At 42.5% G+C, this 18685-nt stretch overlaps 1 protein-coding gene across 1 annotated transcript in view; it reads left to right on the top strand.

Moving 5' to 3' along the window:
- Positions 1 to 5316: 5316 nt before the first annotated feature.
- Positions 5317 to 18685, top strand: part of COPB1 (COPI coat complex subunit beta 1) — a 41012-nt gene continuing 27643 nt past the window's right edge. Inside the window, exons 1-6 of the mRNA XM_084772986.1 lie at positions 5317 to 5435; positions 5960 to 6119; positions 12358 to 12587; positions 13722 to 13891; positions 16667 to 16781; positions 17668 to 17760. Of these exons, the coding sequence (XP_084629112.1) occupies positions 6029 to 6119; positions 12358 to 12587; positions 13722 to 13891; positions 16667 to 16781; positions 17668 to 17760 (699 nt within the window). The 5' untranslated portion in view covers positions 5317 to 5435; positions 5960 to 6028. The remainder of the gene's footprint in view (positions 5436 to 5959; positions 6120 to 12357; positions 12588 to 13721; positions 13892 to 16666; positions 16782 to 17667; positions 17761 to 18685) is intronic.

The following is an 18685-nucleotide window of genomic DNA, read 5'->3' as shown; positions in this document are numbered from 1 at the left end:
TGTTGTGTTGAGTTTTTGTTTCTAAGTAGTTTCAACTGTAGACGGTGGCTATTTTACAATGGTCACTTGTCATATCTGTCAGATTATATTGTTTTGGCTTCTTTTAAAGTGATGCAGAAAAACACTGACTATCAACACAGCTTTAAACAGTTTAATTTGCTAGCATGTGGACTGGCTACATTGCAAATCCATGCAGGTGTTCTTAGAATACAAATTTCTGGGTGCAGATCTGGGGGGTATTGCAATTGAAACTGAGAAGCCAAGCCAGGCTTGGGGGTGCAGCTCTTGATCCCCGCCGCTCTGAGGTGAGGCAGGAGGATGAGCAGTTACGGCCCATGCTCTGTTGGAAGGCAGTGTAGGAACACGAGCCTGTGTGAGGAGGGTGGGCTGCAGCTGCTGCAGCTGTGTCCGGAGCAGCAGTCTGTGCTTGGGCAGCGCTCAGCCTCGGTTCAGTTGCCCTACTAGCCCCCTCCCCCACCAAAGCATGTTATTAAAACGAGCGATTTCTTTTTTCCAGCCAGCAGATAGCAATAGTTACGACTCTGAGCTGTGAGGAACTTGGCAAAAGTAACAGAAGAGACAATTTAATCTCAGACTTTTTACCCTGCCCCAAAACTAGCATGATCTGGAGGTGGCCTTCTGTGGGTCTCCTGAGCCATGGATGTGTATTGCAAAACAGTTCTCTTAAGCCATGGAAAATGAAATTAGAGTAAAGCCTTTTTAGAACTAGATGTTTTCCATGCTAAGGCCTGCAGCCCCTCTTGCTAGAGCAGACAGGCGTCTGTGGGTAATAAAGCAGACTTTACACCTAATTCTCTCAGCAGCTGCTGGCTTTAGGCAGATCACTCAGCCCTGCTTTAGAGAAGCTCTTGGGGAATAGTGTAGTTAAAAGAGAATTTATAACATAGTATAAATTCAAATTTTAAGACTTTTACAAAACTTTAAAAAATCTCAGTTGCTTAGATTCTTTTATAACTTTTTGAAGGGAAAAATAGAAAGAAAGCAAAATGCATACGTACACAAACCCTGTCTGCTTTATTAATGGTTTCTGATTTGTATGTGTGACGTCAGACTGTACTGGACATAACCTCAGAGATCTGTCATTAAGAATGGGAACAGCTGGGCGTGGTGGCACGGATCCCTGTGAGTTCGAGGCCAGCCTGGTCTACAAAGTGAGTCCTGGACAGCCAAGGCTACACAGAGAAACCCTGTCTCCAAAAAAAAAAAAAAAGAAAGAGGGACCAGGCTACGGAGCCATTGGCTGTTAGTGGAGTTGCACCAAATACACACAAAACACAAAATCTGCACACATCCTGGTGTCCTGGGCGTGTAGGCTGTAGAGGGAGGTGACTGCTAATAATGGATAACTCTTCCTCTGTGCCGTTCTCACTTTGCTGACTGATTCGCTTGTTAAATGATAGAAAATGTGCTTTAAGGGGGCTGGAGAGATGGCTCAGAGGTTAAGAGCACTGGCTGTTCTTTCAAAGGTCCTGAGGTCAATTCCCAGCAACCACATGGTGGCTTACAAGCATCTATAATGAGATCTGGTGCCCTCTTCTTGCATGCAGGTGTACATACGTGAAGGCAGAGCACTGTATACGTAATAAATAAATAAATCTTTAAAAAAGAAAACGAAAATGTGCTTTAAAAAAAATTTTTTTTAAAATCTGTTTCCCAAGTATAAACTATCCCTTGGCTAGAACTCAACTGAAGATTTAAAAAGTGACTGAATTGTTTGTTTGTTTCTCTGTATAGACTTGTCAAATTGTTGACCAGGCTGGCCTCAAATGTACAGAGATCCACCTGCCTCTGCCTCCCTGAGTGCTAGGATTACAGGTTTGTCCCACTATAACCGGTGACTGACCTTAAGTATAAAGACAGTTTTATTAGTCCGCCTCCCCCAATAGGTATGTGGTTTTAGTCTTAAGACACTGATTTTAAATTGTTTCCTTACTTTGGAACTAGGGAAAAAATTTAGTTAAGAGTCTCTTGCTAAGCCTGGCGGTGGTGTCGCACGCCTTTGATCCCAGCACTCCAGAGGCAGAGGCAGGCGGATCTCTGTTGTGAGTTCGAGGCCAGCCTGGTCTACAGAGCAAGTTCCAGAACCGCTGTGCAAGCATGAGTTGCAGCGATAACCCTAGCACTGTGGGATAAAAGCCTTGCTGCTGTGCCACGAGTGAGAGGCCTCGTCTCAGGGCAGTCAGGGTGTAGAGCAGAATGCCCAGCCTCCTCTGGCCTCCGCTAGTAAGTGCACGTGTGTGGCCCTCACACAAAAGCTTTCCCACATCAAGGGCCTTACAGACTTGCTTGTGATGCACTTTTACTTAGTCTGTCGCACTGTCACTCCATTTAATCTCCTGTGAGTCACTGACACAGAGATGATGTCCTCTGGAATCAGTGTCTTCATGTGCAGCTCTGAAGAACTGGCGCAGTCAAAGCTGAAAACGAGATAAAGAACTTACGTTCTAAGCTCTTATTGTTTGGCCATTAAGCCATTTGGAGCAAGTCTCTTTAGTCCTTTGGTGTCCTCAACTTCTATCATTTTATAATTCTTGATACACAAAGTTTTTTTACATTGAAGTAATTTGTGATTTGGAAAGCATTTGAGATGGTATGGGTCCATGCTAGGGTAAAAAAAAAATCCCCAAAGTATACTTTGCAAGAGTTAGTGAAGCTAGCCAGATGCAGTGGCGCATGCCTTTAATCCCAGCACTCTGGGAGGCAGAGGCAGGAGGATCGCTGTGAGTTCGAGGCCAGCCTGGTCTACAAAGTGAGTCCAAGACAGCCAAGGCTACACAGAGAAACCCTGTCTCAGGAAAAAACAAAATAACAAAAACAATTAGTGACGTTACATAAGATCTTGATGTCTGGGTAAGAAGCTCCATGTTTTAGAATGTAAAGCCATGCACCTTACCCGTGGCATGTTGATATGCAGGCCTACAGTGCTGTGTGTCATACTTTAAGTTTCCGCAGTGACTCGGTCATAAAGAACCCTAACGTTTAACATAGTGAATGCTTATGATTGGTCTACACCACTGTGGCCCTAACTGACTTTTCTCATTACTAAATCTAATCTTTATACCTTGCTTGGTGTCATTTTTTTCCTGTCACCTCTTAGTAAGTCAAGTGAGCTTGGAAAAGTAATAACTGAGTTTGTAGTGATTTCATGTGGCAAAAAATGAGTACACAAAAGTAACATTCTTGAATGCATCTCATCCTCACCAAAGTGAGCTTGTGCTGAGTAAGGAAAGATAATCCCAAATATTCCGTTGTACGAATAATTCTGTTTATATGTTAGACTGGATCCTGGCTGTGACGTGGATCGGCAGCTGGGGGTCTCAGCAGTGCGACTGTTCTTCATCTTGACTGTTGGTTGTTGTTGACTATTTCTTAGGTCTAGAGGGCTTTTCTATGACCCAGCTAGTTCCCCAATAATTGTAAGAGACCTGTGGCTTTATTTAAACAAGCTTTAAGCACAGTAACTGGGCAGGTACCCTTAAACTAGTTTTCTGAGTAGTCTGGCTGCCTCCCAGCTGTCCTCCCCAAGTTCCGTGCCAGTGTTCATCCTGCCTGGGCTGGATCCGCTCTCTCTTCCTTCTTCTCTCCTCTCCCCTCCCGACTTTGATCTCGACCTTAGACCTCAGGCCTGGGACCTGAAGCTCCGCCCAGTTACAGGCTGCCCAGCCTTCTTTATTAACCAGAGATAATTGGGGAGCAAAGTTTACACAACAAAGACCTGTGTATGTGAAACTGCAGTCTGGACTGCAACCAGATCTTGGGGCCCAGAATTTAGCATTTGTATACATGGCACCAGACCAACCCGTAGCAGTCAGTGATCATGTAAAACTGAACGTGTTGTCTAGAAGCTGGTACATAAATGAGATTATATAAACTGGTGAGATCTCAATATAAAGACAGGTCTGTTTCCTGCAAGACTGCACAAAACAGAGGAGCTGGGTGAAGAGACTATCGGGCTTGTCAGAATCATGTTATCCTATAGTTACCTAGGTTAAAAAGTTTTTTTTTTTAAATGCACAGGCCAGATGTGATGGCATGTGCTTAAAATCTCAGCATTTGGGAGGCTAAAATAAGAGCAGGAGAAGGAGGGTTGAAGGTCAGCCTGATCTTACACAGTAAGACTGTCTACAATTTAAAAAAAAAATCCATCAGAGAGGTCACCTTTTTTTTTCTTCCTTTTTTTTTTTTTTTTTTTTTTTTTTTTTTTTTTTGGTTTTTCAAGACAGGGTTTCTCTATGTAGCCCTGGCTATCCTGGACTCTCTTTGTAGACCAGGCTGGCCCCGAACTCACAGAGAACCTCCATCCTCTGCTTCCGGAGTGCTGGGATTAAAGGTGTGTGCCACCATACCCAGCAAGAGGTCACTTATAAGTGCTGTAAACATTGAGTTCCGGTGGAATTTTTCTTCTAACTTACTAGTTCCATAAAGAATTGTCCGAATAGCTGCATTCCGGATAGACTGGGATACCATGTGCTCTGTGTCCCCAAGGGAGGTGAGCAGGTTACGGGAACCAGTCCTATCAGAGCTTGTATGCACAGTATGTGTCCGTGTGGCACACATCTGGAACTCCAGCTGCTCACACACTGAAGACCACCCACCCTTTCTTCAAGTCCAATCTGGCAATTTGGGAAGACCCTGATAAAGTTTTCAAATATTTCATTAATGATTGACCAGGACATTGGCATGATATGGAAACACAAATGAACAAAATCTAATGTGCTGTGTCTAGTTGTAGCTGTAACAATTAGGCCTTTGGAGACAAGAAAAATCCTTTGGGGCTTACTATCTCCCTTCATGCATACGAACTTCTAAACTATGAAAGCATAGCAAGAGGCCATGCGTGCAATAAGGAGTAGAAATAGTAGGTGTCAGACAACTTCTAACATTTAGTAGCTCCAGGTGGACTGAATAAAGTCAGATTCAGATCACCAGAGCTGTTAAGTCCTCAAGTGTATTTTCAAATAGCCTAGTCGCCGTATTAAAATATCTAAAATCGTCTGCCTGAAAATGGGCTGATTTCCCAATTTATAAGTGAAAGCAAGAAGAGGGTTCCCTAGACTTTTCTTTCGCACAAGTTTTAGTTCCCGGGAAGACATTTCCAAGGAACTGTTAACTGACCACAGCGCTCAAGGCAGCTCCTGACTCACAGGGAAAATTGAAATGCTTGCTCACACTGTTGCAGAAACCAACCCGAAAGAGGAAGAAGACAGCGCACACTCCCAGCGCGCAGCCGCAGGACGGTGGAGGAGTGTCCCCTCTGGTTCGCCGTACGCGCCCGGTGGCCGCATCCTTGTTCGTCTCCCCGCCCCCTTCCACGTCAGCCCAGGACTCGGTGGAGCCGTCGCGGCAGCCGCTGGCTGGAGCGGTAGTGGACGGTCCCGCGTTCCTTCCCGGCGGCCGCCGCCCCTCGGAGCCAGGTAGCGGCCAGAGCCCGGAGCCACCGGGCTGCGGCGGCCGACCCGGGCTCGGCGAGCCGCCGCATGGGGAGACGAGGGGCGCTGGGCTAGGCCGCGGCGGCGGGTGGTGGGGGCGGGGAGCTGGGCCGCGGCCGGGGCACCGTGGCACCGGGGTCTGCGTGGACGGAGGCCGGGAAGGGGCAGCCGCGGCGGGGGCGGGCGGGCGGGCTCCGGGCTGCTGCTGCGTCTTCGCTCGCGGGCTGCCTTCCTGGAGCCGACCCCGCTGTGTGCCGTGTGGGAAATCACGGCCCCGTGACGCGGTGCTCCGAGTTGTCACTGTTGTGTGGACCTCGACTCCACAGCTGTCCACACCCGGGGCCCCGGAGCGGACGGGGACGGTGTGGTTGTCACTAGAGTTCGCGGAGAGACGGGTGGCCAGCGTGCAGAAAGAACTTCGGGCGGCATAAAGATCACGACTGATTTGCGGAATTTGTCTTTTTTTTTTTTTAACCCCTCCTCCTAATGCTACTTACTCACTTTTGTAGATTTTTTTTTTCCTGGCACCTTTCGTCCTTTTTCATCTTGTACCGGGTTGATTTATAAACACAGAAACCATGACGGCAGCAGAGAACGTGTGCTATACGTTAATTAACGTGCCAATGGATTCAGAACCCCCGTCTGAAATCAGCTTAAAAAACGACCTAGGTAAATAGTTTCGTAATTCAAATGGAAGTCATTTTAATTGATAGGTTAAATTAATGTGACGTCTTTACATGTCTCTATATTGTGTAATATTTAAATCCTGTCAAATATTATCTCCCTCAGACGTTCATCGTTTCTTTATGGTGAAAGCATTTCACGTCCTTTCATTGAGATTTAAAAAAAAAAAACTATACAGTACATACTTGTTAACTGTAGTATGCAGTATCATACCAGCACTGTTATTTGTTACTGAGTAGTCATTGCTCAGCCTTTCCCTTCCCTTCTTCTCTGCACCTCTGTGAACCACCATTCTTTCTTTCTCTTTCTTTCTTTCTTAAGTAATAGGCCAGGACAGCCTCAAACTTATCTCAGTTCTCTTACCTCAGCCTCCCTAGGGCTGAGGTTATAGGCACAGGCCACTAGTCAGCTTTTACTTCCAGCTTTTATGACGATGCAGGTTGAAAATTCTTACAATTTTTTACTCTCACCCCCTTTTTCACTTGAGGAAGTTTCTTATTTATTTTTGTGTGCGCGCAAATATGTGCTGGTCGGGTTTGCTTGGTGTGTGCTGACATGTGAAGGCCAGAGGTAAATCTTAGGTGCCTTCCTCAGTCACATTCCACCTTTCTTTTTTTTTTTTTAGACTTTCAGTTGCTTAAGATTTATTTTTAATTATGTGTATGGGGTGTGCACGCGTGTGTGCAAATGCCCGTGAAGGCCAGAGGTGTTGGGTCCCCCTGAACTGGAGTTACAGTCGATTGTGAGCCGCCCAGTGTGGATGCTGGAAATGGAACTTGGGTTCTCTGCAAGAGCGTTGTATGACCGAGCCTCTCTCACTGGCCCTGAAGCTTGCCAGGTTAGCCCAGCTAGCTGGCCGGCAAGTCCGGGGATCCTCCTGTTTGCACCTTCCCAGGGCTAAGGATCTAGGCGTGTGCTGCCCCTGACTTTTATGCAGTTGCTAGAGATTGAGCTCAGATCCTCATTGCTTATGTGGCAAGCACTTTATTGGTTGAGCAATATCTCCAGCCCCTCCAAAAACTAGGTGTTTTGTTTGTTTGTTTGTTTTGTTTTCTGAGACAGTGTTTCTCTGTGCAGCCCTGGCTTTCCTAGAACTCTGTAGACCAGGCTGGCTTCAAACTCAGAGATCTACCTGCCTCCTGAGTGCTGGGATTAAGATTAAAGGTGTGCACCACTACACCCAGTACAAACAACACTTTTAAAAATCATATATTATAACAATACAGTTCAATTACATACTGATTTGATACCTACACTTAAGGTATGACCACAGGAAAACATTAAAACTCTGTTTCCTATAATTAAACCATTATGTTTCTGTAAGAGAAAAAACCTTGTAAATATAGTAAAAGCATACAGCTCGTAACATACAGTGGGATCTGCGCTGAGGTGTTTCAGACAACATTATTTGGTGGCATGTGTTATAAGGCATGTCAGGTGTAATATGAACATGTCATGTGCCCAGAACTAAGCTACAGTGAAGTCAACACAGGCAAGTGCTGCCAGAAATACTGCGTTCATTAAGTGATCTTGAATTTTGTGTGTTTAGAAACTTCACTCTGTGTGCAGCCCCAAATCAGGTTGTGAGGGACAGTTGAAGAAGCTAGGATTAGGGGCTAGCATGGGGCTCATCAGTTAAGAACACAGCTGCTCTTCCAGAGGACCAGCGTTCAATCCCTAGCACCCACATGGCGCCTCACAACTGTCTGGTTCCAGTGGATATGGCGCCCTCCTCTGGTCTGCAAGAGCACTACACACATGTGGTCCGCAGACATACAGTGGATATGGCGCCCTCCTCTGGTCTGCAGGAGCACTACACACATGTGGTCCGCAGACATACATTCTGGGAGAAACACCAGAACACACAAAATCATAAAATAAGTTTTAAAAGAAAGAAGGAAAGAAGACGCTAACATTAGGCTAGGAAGATGGCTCAGAAAGTATAAACCTTTGCCACCTAAGCCTGACAACCTGGGTTTGATCCCTAGAACATGAGAAACCTAACTCCTAAAGTCAGCCTCCGTGTGCATGCTGGGCATGTGTGCCCGCACTCACATACTCACATACATACAACAGTAGTTAAATTAAAAAAATACAGCTAGAATCCAAGTAAATGTGATAGTTTAGAGTGAAAATCTAGACACCAAGAGACTTATTTACATTTCACATTCCCTTATAGTTTGAAAAACTAAAATTTTTTGGAGTTTTGTTAAAGCTTTTTAAAAGTTCTGTATACTTGTGTGTGGTCATGTGCACATTACTGCAGTCCTCTTAGGTAAGAAGAGGGTGTGACCTCCTGAGAGGGAGCCACAGGTGGCTGTGTGCTGCCCCGTGTGGGTGTGAGGAGCTGAGCTTGGGACTTCTTCACGGGCACGTGCTGCTCTTCACCTAAGCTGTTTCTCCATCTCCCATCTAGACTTTCTGAGAATGGCTTTAGTAGACCTTGTCCTATGAAAAAGGAAAATTTGTTCCCTTTAGACTTGCAGTATTGGTTTACAGAAATAAAATAATATCCTAGTCTTATAAAACTAAAGGAAGAAAATAATGTATTACTTGTTTCTCAAAAAATGGTGTTTGCAAACAAATGAAGTCAATACTAAACTGAACATGAACACTCCCTACAAGTTTGTATTTTCATTTTGAAAGATTCTTGTTTAGTTGTTTTGTTTTGTTTTTTTCTTTTGAGACAGGGTCTCTCTGTGTATCCTTGGCTGTCCTGGAACTCACTCTGTAGACCAGGCTGGCCTCGAACTCACAGCGATCCCTCTGTCTCTGCCTTTAAGAAAAGTTGGGAAAAGCTGGGTATGGTGGTGCACACCTGTAATCCCAGCACTCTAGAGGCAGGCAGGTGGATCACTGTGAGTTCAAGGCCAGCCTGGTCTATAAAGCAAATCCAGGACAGCCAAGGCTACACAGAGAGACCTTGTCTTAAAAAAGAAAGAAAGGAAGAAAAGTTGAGATGAGGTGGCCATTGGTTCAGAGTGTTCGCTGCTCCAGGAGAATGAGGTCCTTCCTGCACCAGCTCTGGACGCCGTACACTCGCTTGTCACTCCAGTCCCAGGGACTTACACGTCCCTCTCTGCCTCTCCTGGAACCTGCACACACTTACACAGATACGTACACGTGAATAAATTAAAAAAAAATGTTTAGGTTAGAATGAGAAAAACGTGTAGAATTCGTTTCTGATTTTGAGTAACAGATAGTTTCTGTCTCACACTTCCAGTGTATCAGCTGTTCCCTCTCCTTTCCCTCTGATCCCTGCCTGAGCTCTGCTATCTCCACACGCCTGGAGTAGGAAGTACTTAGGGTAGTTTTAGGTGAATTGAATTGATACTTGAAATTTTAAAACAAAGGGGAAAAGTTGAAATTTTTGAAGATGTGGAAAGGAACACTATATCTTTCTCAGTTTGAATCGTTAAAATAAAGGGAAATTGAAGTTGAGGCACTTACAAGACAAATGGTACGTGTATTTTGTTCGGTGTTAAATTTGCTTTTGAAACTGTTCTTATAAGTTGAGGTCTACTCTGCTAAACTTTTGGGAATTTATTAATTTGTAAAAAGAAGCAGGCATCAAGGCTATAATGGTCTGATTTTACTGCTTTAGGGCTTTGTGTCTTTTAGATTATCATACAGAGTAGGAACAAAACACTTGAAAACATCCGGAAAGGAGCTGGGACATAGGGCTCAGCGGTAGAGTGCTCACGAGCAAGGCTCTGAATTCAGTGCTGGGACCAGAACAAAACCGAGAGAGGAGGTTTGGAGTGAAGAAACAGAAGACCTTTTAGGCTCTGACGACTTTAAGCCACTTAAAACCCTGCTTTAACTAGTCAGCTAACATGAAGGCTTTCCCTGTTCTGCAGCATAGGGAAATATAACTACAGGTAATAAAATATAAGTTGTAGGGTAATAAAGGACATTGGAGGAGTTGTGTCTGTTTTTGAGACAGGTCTCATATAGCCCAGCCTGGCCCTCAGCTCAATGTGTAGCTGAGGTTGACTTTGGATTCATGACAGTCCTACCTCTGCTGCAGGATTGCTGGGGTTCCAGAGAGTCCCACCAGGATCATGGCAAGGAACTGACTTGCCCAGCGTGACTCTTCAGAAGCTTAAGCTCTGCTTATAACCCAGCCATTGGCCGTGCGCTGTCCCTTTGATGAAAAGAACTGCCTTTAAAATGCTGTTAGGGATTCATTTACTTACATGTGTGAATGTTTTGCCAGCACCTACGTATATGCACCACATGTATGCCTGGTGCCCGCAGAGATCAGAACAAGGTCTTGGATCTCTGAAACTGGAGCTAGCGATGGTTTTGAGCTGCCATGAAGGTGCTAGGATTCCCTCAGGTGGCTTCTCTGCAAGAGCAGCAAGTGCTCTAAACCCCCGAGCCACCTCCAGCCCAGCACCTCCTGATAGCCGTTCTCATAATTAGGCCCAATGACCATTGTTGTTCTATGATTGCCATGGGATTAAGTCTTTTCTCTCTTCCCCTCCTTCTTTCAAATATTTGAGGTTTTATTTTTAATTTATTTTATGTTTACTAGTGTTTTGTCTTTGGAGATCAGAAGAGGGTGTCAGAATCAAACCCAGCTTCTCTGCAAGAGTAGCCAGTGCCCCTAACTTCTAAGACATTTCTCCAGCTCTTTTTTCTGTTTGTTGGTCTTTTGTTTCTTGAGACAGGGTTTCTCTTTGTAGTCCTGGCTGTTCTGGAACTCGGTTTGTACACCAGGCTAGCCTGGAATGTACAGATTTGCCTGCCTCTCTACTGCCCAAGTGCTGGGATTAAAGGCATGTGCCACCACTGCCCAACCTATTAATGATACAAACAATTATGGTAGCAATGTGCTTAATCTTTATGTCTATCTGCCTTTGAATTTTGGACCCAGAATATTTTTTGATAACATTCATTTTTCAGTATTCATAGTAATTCAAATTATAGCTTGATTTTTTTTCATTATTTATTTATTTATTTATTACACACACAGTGCTCTGTCCGCAGGTATGCCTGCAGGCCAGAAGAGGGCACCAGATCTCATTACAGATGGTTGTGAGCCACCATGTGGTTGCTGGGAATTGAACTCAGGACCTCTGGAAGAGCAGCCAGTGCTCTAAACCTCTGAGCCATCTCTCCAGCCCCTTGATTTTTTTCACAAAAGATTTTATATTGAATAGTTTTTATAACCTTAGCAACATAAAACTTCCATTTTATTATAAATAATATATTCAATTAATTTTTTAAGGATTTATTTATACAGTGTTCTGCTTGCATGTACACCTGTATACCAGAAGAGGGCATCAGATCACATTATAGATGGTTGTGAGCCACCATGTGGTTGCTGGGAATTGAACTCAGGACCTTTGGAAGAACAGACAGTGCTCTTAACCTCTGAGCCATCTCTCCAGCCCTATTTTTAATTTAAAAAATTTTACATCTTTTTCCAATAGTTTAGATGGACAAGAAAAGAAAGACTCTAAAGTTACACAAAGTTTTAATATTACTTATTCTTTTAATTTTCAGCCTTTTTATGAGTATTGAGGATCCTTTCCTAAATGTTTAACAAACGTCACTCTGGTGATATCACCCCTTTAAAAAATAGTTGTAACTGAGAAAATATACACAAAATAAGCTATCTTGAATTTAGAAGTACTTAGTAGGATTTGCTTAGGTTTTGGGGTTTTGGTTTTGTAGGTTTTTTTTTTAATTGTTGTTTTAGTTTTAGTTTTAGTTTTGCCACATCTGTTTGAAAACCAAAGTCATGGGCTAGAGAGATGGTTCAGAGGTTAAGAGCACTGGCTGTTCTTCCAGAGGTCCTGAGTTCGACTCCCAGCAACCACATGTTGGCTCACAACCATCTATAATGTGGTCTAATTCTCTCTTCTGGCATGCAGGCCCTACATTGCAGGCAGAGCACTGTATATATAATAAATAAACTAATTAAAATTAAAAAAGAAAAGAAAACCAAAGTCATGTGATACAGCTATAGGTTCAGAAACTCTTCATTAACTCAGATGGCTAGGGACCAGAAGTCTAATCCAGGACCTTCAGATCATGTGTAATCTGAGATTCAGAGACAACATAGAATCACAAATATGTTCATTGGACTCATAACCTTATTACCACAGCTGATAGTAACTTTGTTCTGTTCATAACTTTTTAAAGCTTTTAAAACTATCTAAGTAACTAACTTTGTTTTGAAATAACTGCTCTTTTTAAATTATCGAATCAGAGAAAGGCGATGTGAAGTCAAAAACTGAAGCTCTGAAGAAGGTGATCATTATGATCCTGAATGGGGAGAAGCTTCCAGGGCTCCTGATGACCATCATTCGCTTTGTGCTGCCCCTTCAGGACCACACCATCAAAAAGCTGCTTCTGGTCTTCTGGGAGATTGTTCCTAAAACAACTCCAGACGGGCGGCTTCTGCACGAGATGATTCTTGTGTGTGACGCATACAGAAAGGTAAGCCAAGCCTTAGCCGCTTGCCTTGTTTGTTTGTAATTATAAAATTGTAATAGATACTGCTAGATTTCAAAATGAAATCTTTGATGAGGTGAAAATTTACAAATATTTATTATTGGATTGTAAACTGAAAAATGTGTTCAACCTATGACCTGTAGCTTAGGCCAGGGATAGCTGTGAATGCTGCCCAACATAAAAACCTAATACGCTATCAGATACTTTTTGGTGGATTTGGGGGTGGATTTTTATTTGGTTTTGTTTTACTTGGTAACTATTATATGAGTCTCAGAGTAAACTTTGTAGATGACAGTCTTACCATAATGTTAAAAGATTGGATACACTTGTAAAATTTACTTTAAATAATTTGTATTGCTGTCTCTTCCTGTATCTGTATATTTTATGTTATTGAAAAGATGATAGTGAAATGCATAAAAATTGCTTCAGTCAAGAGGCTGGAGAGATGGCTCACAGGTTAAGAGCACTGATTGTTCTTCCAGAGGTCCTGAATTCAATTCCCAGCAACCACATGGTGGCTCACAACCATCTATAATGTGATCTGATGCCTTCTTCTGGCCTGCAGGTGTACATGCAGGCGGAACACTCTATACATAACAATAAATAAATAAATCTTAAAATTAAAAGAAAAAAAAGCCAGGCGTGGTGGCGCACACCCTTAATCCCAGCACTCGGGAGGCAGAGGCAAGTAGATTGCTGTGAGTTCGAGGCCAGCCTGGTCTACAAAGCAAGTCCAGGACAGCCAAGGCTACACAGAGAAACCCTCTCTTGAAAAACCAAAATAAATAAATTAATTTTTAAAAAGAGGAATCAGAAGGAAATCAATAATCTAGATCTTTTTCTTAAATCTAACTTTTTTTAAATTAGAAAGTTTTACATTTAAAACTTGATTTTTATAAAAAGCTGAAATTTGGGCCTGTGAGATACTTCAGCAGGTAAAGTACTTGTTGCTGAGCCTGACACCTGAGACTTTAGCACCCCAAGGTGAAAGGAGAGAATCTATTCCTCCACAGAGTGTGTGTGTGCGTGTGCGCGTGTGCGCGCGTGCGCGCACTCATTCAGACACAAATAAGTAAATGTAAGCTAAAACTCAACATTTCCTACTTTATTTTCTATCAGGATCTTCAGCATCCTAATGAGTTTATTCGAGGCTCTACCCTTCGTTTCCTTTGCAAGTTGAAGGAAGCAGAGCTGCTAGAGCCTTTGATGCCCGCCATCCGTGCCTGCTTGGAGCACCGTCACAGCTACGTCAGGAGGAACGCGGTCCTGGCCATCTACACCATCTACAGGTGAGCAGAGAGCCTTCAGACAGAGCTTCCAGTGTGGGCGGTCACACGCCTTATGTACGTGTAAATATGCTTTGCTGATCAACATGGTATTTACTATGATTAAATTGTTACCATAGAGAAGTCAAAAAGATCTGGGAATTGTTGGCCCTAGTTTCTGTATGACAACAGTCAGCTGGAATGGCACAGTGCCGTTTAAAATTATTGTATGCAGGCTAAACACTGGGCTCACAACAAATTTATAGTATGCTTTCTAGTTGTAAGACCATGGCCGTCATTCCTAATTGTATTGCTGCAGTTCACTTAGTTCATTTATTCACTTGTTAAAGGCATTTCTTTTTTTTTCTTTTTTTTCTTTTTGGTTTTTCAAAACAGGGTTTCTCTTGTGGTCCTGCCTGTTCTGGACTCACGATGTAGACCAGGCTGTCTTCGAACTCTCAGAGATCTGCCTGCCTCTGCTAGGATTAAAGGCAAGCGCAGCCACACTGGGCCGGCATTTTACTTTTTACCTTATTTTGAAATCTCATTTTGAACAGTGTGGGTCTTGTCTTAGAAGGCTTGAGGAAGGACTCTTGTTATTATAATAGCCGAAAATTTAACCTGGACCAGAGGTGCATAGGAACACTGAGTCAGGAGAAAGACAGGTTGAGGCCAGTCTGGGAAGCTTAATGAGTTTCTAAAAATAGAAAAAGGTTAGGGATATGGCTCAGTGAGTGTTTAGGTGGAAGGAACAAGGCCTTGACAGTCATTAGAGTAAAATAATGTAGCGGAAGATGTTTAACTTTAAAACAATTGTAAGATTCAAAGAAAGCTAGAGTGTCAACTGTTAGATCATGGCTATCAGTCCATTTAGAAGTAGGTTATGGAGCTCAGGGTAGAACTCCATAGCAGAGTCCTTAACTCTGTGTGAGTGTGGTCTTGGGTTGGATTCCTAGCACTGCCACTTGAGCTAGAGTATTATTTTGTGTGTGTGTGCACGTGTATTTTTATATGCGTGTATGTGTGTACTCAGGCCAGAGAACAGGTATTACACATTGTTCCTCAGGCGCCATCAACCTTTAGCTGTGAGCTCTCTCATTAGCCAGGAACTCACCCATAGTCTGGGCTGGCTGACCAGAGAGCCCAGGCATCTTCCTTCTTGTCTTCACCTTCTCAGCACTGGGATTACACCAGGCTGGCTTAGAGTTCACAGAGATCTACCTGCCTCTGCCTCCCGAGTGTTAGGACTAAAGGTGTTTACCATGACACCCAGTATGGCTTTCTTTTGGTGGTGGTGGTTGATGTTGATGTTTAACTATATATATTTTTTTTTTTTAATTTTTTTTTTTTTGGTTTTTTGAGACAGGGTTTCTCTGTGTAGCCTTGGCTGTCCTGGACTCGCTTTGTAGACCAGGCTGGCCTCGAACTCACAGCGATCCGCCTGCCTCTGCCTCCCGAGTGCTGGGATTACAGGTGTGCACCACCACGCCCGGCTAACAATATATATTTATATGAATGAGTATATGAGTGCCCTGTCTTTATGCACAGCAGAAGAGGGCATCAGATCGCACTATAGATGCTTGTGAGCCTCCATGTGGCTGCTGGGAATTGAACTCAGGACCTCTGGAAGAGCAGTCAGTGCTCGTAACCGCTGAGCCATGTTTTTTGTGCCTCCACCCCACCCCACCCTTTTTAAAGTAAATTCTAAGGATGGAACTTAGCCCTGCAAGTGCTTTAATAGCTAATGTATCTCTTCAACCCCTGGAATATTTTATAAGCAAAATATACAAAATAAGTATAATATTTTGTACTTTAATATGTTACTTGGCTAAAACACAATTTCATTTATCTTAATGTTATACTACCTGTTGACAGGGATGATATTTTGTTGATAATGTAATTGAATTCTTGAAAGTTACCATAGGCACCATATATATTTTAGAAATTTAAAGGGCACACAAAGATGAGAACAGTTATAGGACAATTGAAAATTTAAGCAGTAACCTGGCTATATGATGCAATTGGACATTTTTAGAACTATGGAAACAGAAGCTGTTATGATGTATACTTTATTACATTTCCTTTAGTTTTTAGTTTAGTTTTGTTTTGTTTTGTTTTTCCAGACTGGGTTTCTCTGTGGGGCCTTGGCTGTCCTAGAATACACTCTGTAGACCAAGCTGGCCTTGAATTTAGAGATCTGCCTGCCTCTTGTCTCCCAAGTGCTGGGATTAAAGGCATGCACCACCACTGGCTGGCTTTACATATCCCTTTTAAAAATTATTGTTTTGGTTTATATAAATGGGTATTTTGCCTGCATGTATGTGCCTCATGCCGAGGAAGGCCAGAAGAGGGCTTCACATACCCTGGTAGTGGAGTTACAGATAGTTGTGAGCCACCATGTGTGGCTCTGTGTCCTCTGGAGGAGCAGCCAGTGCTCTTGACCACTGAATTTTCTCTCCTGCTCTTATATAATATTCTTTATTCTACTATTTATCATTCTGCATACTATAAATACTTTTAAGTTTCCAAAATAGTGTTGTTAGTAAATACATGGCACAGATAGTGAAAAGTTTTGTTCCCTATGTAATTGTTAGCAAAGGTTGTGATATTGTGAAGATTGATACTATGTTAACGGATGAAATTTTAACCTATGATTTCTTCTCCTGCTTGTAAATAATGTGCAATTTCATAATAATTGTGTTACAAAGTTCAAGTTTTAATGTCGATAATGTGTGGAAAGTAACTAAAATAGGAAAGTGGAGTTTTATTTAATATGGATGTTACCTGTTTTGTTTAAAGAAATTTTGAACATCTTATACCTGATGCTCCTGAACTGATACATGATTTTCTGGTAAATGAGAAGGATGCAAGCTGCAAAAGAAATGCATTTATGATGCTAATTCATGCAGATCAGGTAAAGCACCCAAAAATATGTTCTTACTATAGTTAAATGAAAATTAAAAATACTACAAGGTCCTCAGCATGTTTTGTTTTCCTTATTGGTGTGTCTCTTTTTCTTTCTTTCTTTTTTTTTCTTTTCCTTCTTTTTTGAGACAGATCTTAGTGTATATATATATATATATATATATATATATATATATATAGAGAGAGAGAGAGAGAGAGAGAGAGAGAGAGAGACACACACACACACACACACACACACACACACACACACACACACACACACACCATGCTGGCCTTGAACTCACAGAAATCCATCTACCTCTGCCTCTGTCCCCTAAGGTGTGTGCCACTATGCCTGGCTTCAACATGTAGCATGTTTTTAATTAGTAGGTTGGTTTGGAGTACCTGTGGTTTGAGGGCTACAGAGTAAGGCAGGTTAGTCAGGGCTACACAGAGAAACTCTGTCTCTAAAAATAAAACAAAAAAGATATTAAGGTCATGGTTCTGTGTGTACATTGTCTAATCATGAGGTTCCCTGGAAGATTTTTCTTTCCAGTCTCAGTAATAGGAATATAGCTGTATTCTTTATTCATTTTGGGGTTTTTGAGACAGACTCTCCCTGCGTCACCTTGCTGGCCTAGAACGTCTTTGTAGATGAGGCCTTAGTTTACAGAGATCCTTTGGCTTCTGCCTCTCAGGTGCTAGGGCGACAGCATGCGCCACCACACCCAGTTATGAATAACTATGTGCTCTTACTTTTCTCCCATTTCCTTCATTAGTTTTATATTTCGGGGAGATAGATATAGACACACATATCTATACCTATATATAAATTTCAGATTTTGTACTAATTCATTATACCAAGTGATGAATATAATATATTCTTTCTTTTTTAGGATCGGGCTTTGGATTATTTAAGTACATGTATTGATCAAGTTCAGACATTTGGAGACATTCTACAGTTGGTTATTGTTGAACTAATTTATAAGGTAAGAATGATGATTTATGGGAAAAAAAAAACCAAGGATAGTTAAAACACTCCTATACAATAAAAGAACTTCCAGAGGTATCACCACCCCTGATTTCAAGCTGTACTGCAGAAGTGTAGTAGTTAAAACCAAATGGTTTTGGCAGAAAAACAAGACAAGTTGATCAATGAATCAAAGACCCAGAAGTAAATACAGAGACCCATGGATTTTTGATAAAGAAGTCAGAAATACACAATTGAAAAAAAAAAGTCTTTAACAAATGGTGCTGGTCTAACTGGATGTCTACCTGTAGTAGAATGCAAATAGATCCATATCTATCACCTGGCCCAAACCTCAAGTTCAGTGGATCAAAGACCTGAACATGAAACCAGATACCCTGAAGCTGATAGAAGAGAAAGTGGGGAAGAGCCTTGAAGCATTGGCACAGGAGACAACTTTCTAAACAGAACACCAACAGCTCAGGCTCTAAGATCAGCAATTAATAAATGGGACCTCATGGAATTGAAAAGCCTTTGTAAAGCAAAGGACACTGTCAACAGAACAAATCGGCAGCCTACAGAATGGGGAAAGATCTTTACCATCTCCATGTCTGACAGAGAGCTAATACCCAAATTGTATAAAGAACTCAAGAAAATAGACATCAACAAACCAAATAATCCAAGTAAAAAATGCAAATCAAAACTACTTTGAGATTCCATCTTACACCTGTTGGAAAGACTAAGATCAGTAATGCAAGTGACAGGCCGTGCTTGCTGGTAAGGGTGTGGGGCAAAGGGAACACTCACTCCTCCACTTCTGGTGGGAGTACAGACTTCTATAGCCACTTTGAAAATCAATACGGTGGCTTCTCAGAAAATTGGGACTCGATCTACCTCAGGACCCAGCTATACCACTCCTGGACATGTACCCCGAGGACACTCCATCT

This window comes from Acomys minous, assembly GCF_964271855.1.
Source record: "Acomys minous genome assembly, chromosome: 2".
Classification (NCBI taxonomy): Eukaryota; Metazoa; Chordata; class Mammalia; order Rodentia; family Muridae; genus Acomys; species Acomys minous.
This window is presented reverse-complemented; position numbering and strand designations above follow the sequence as displayed.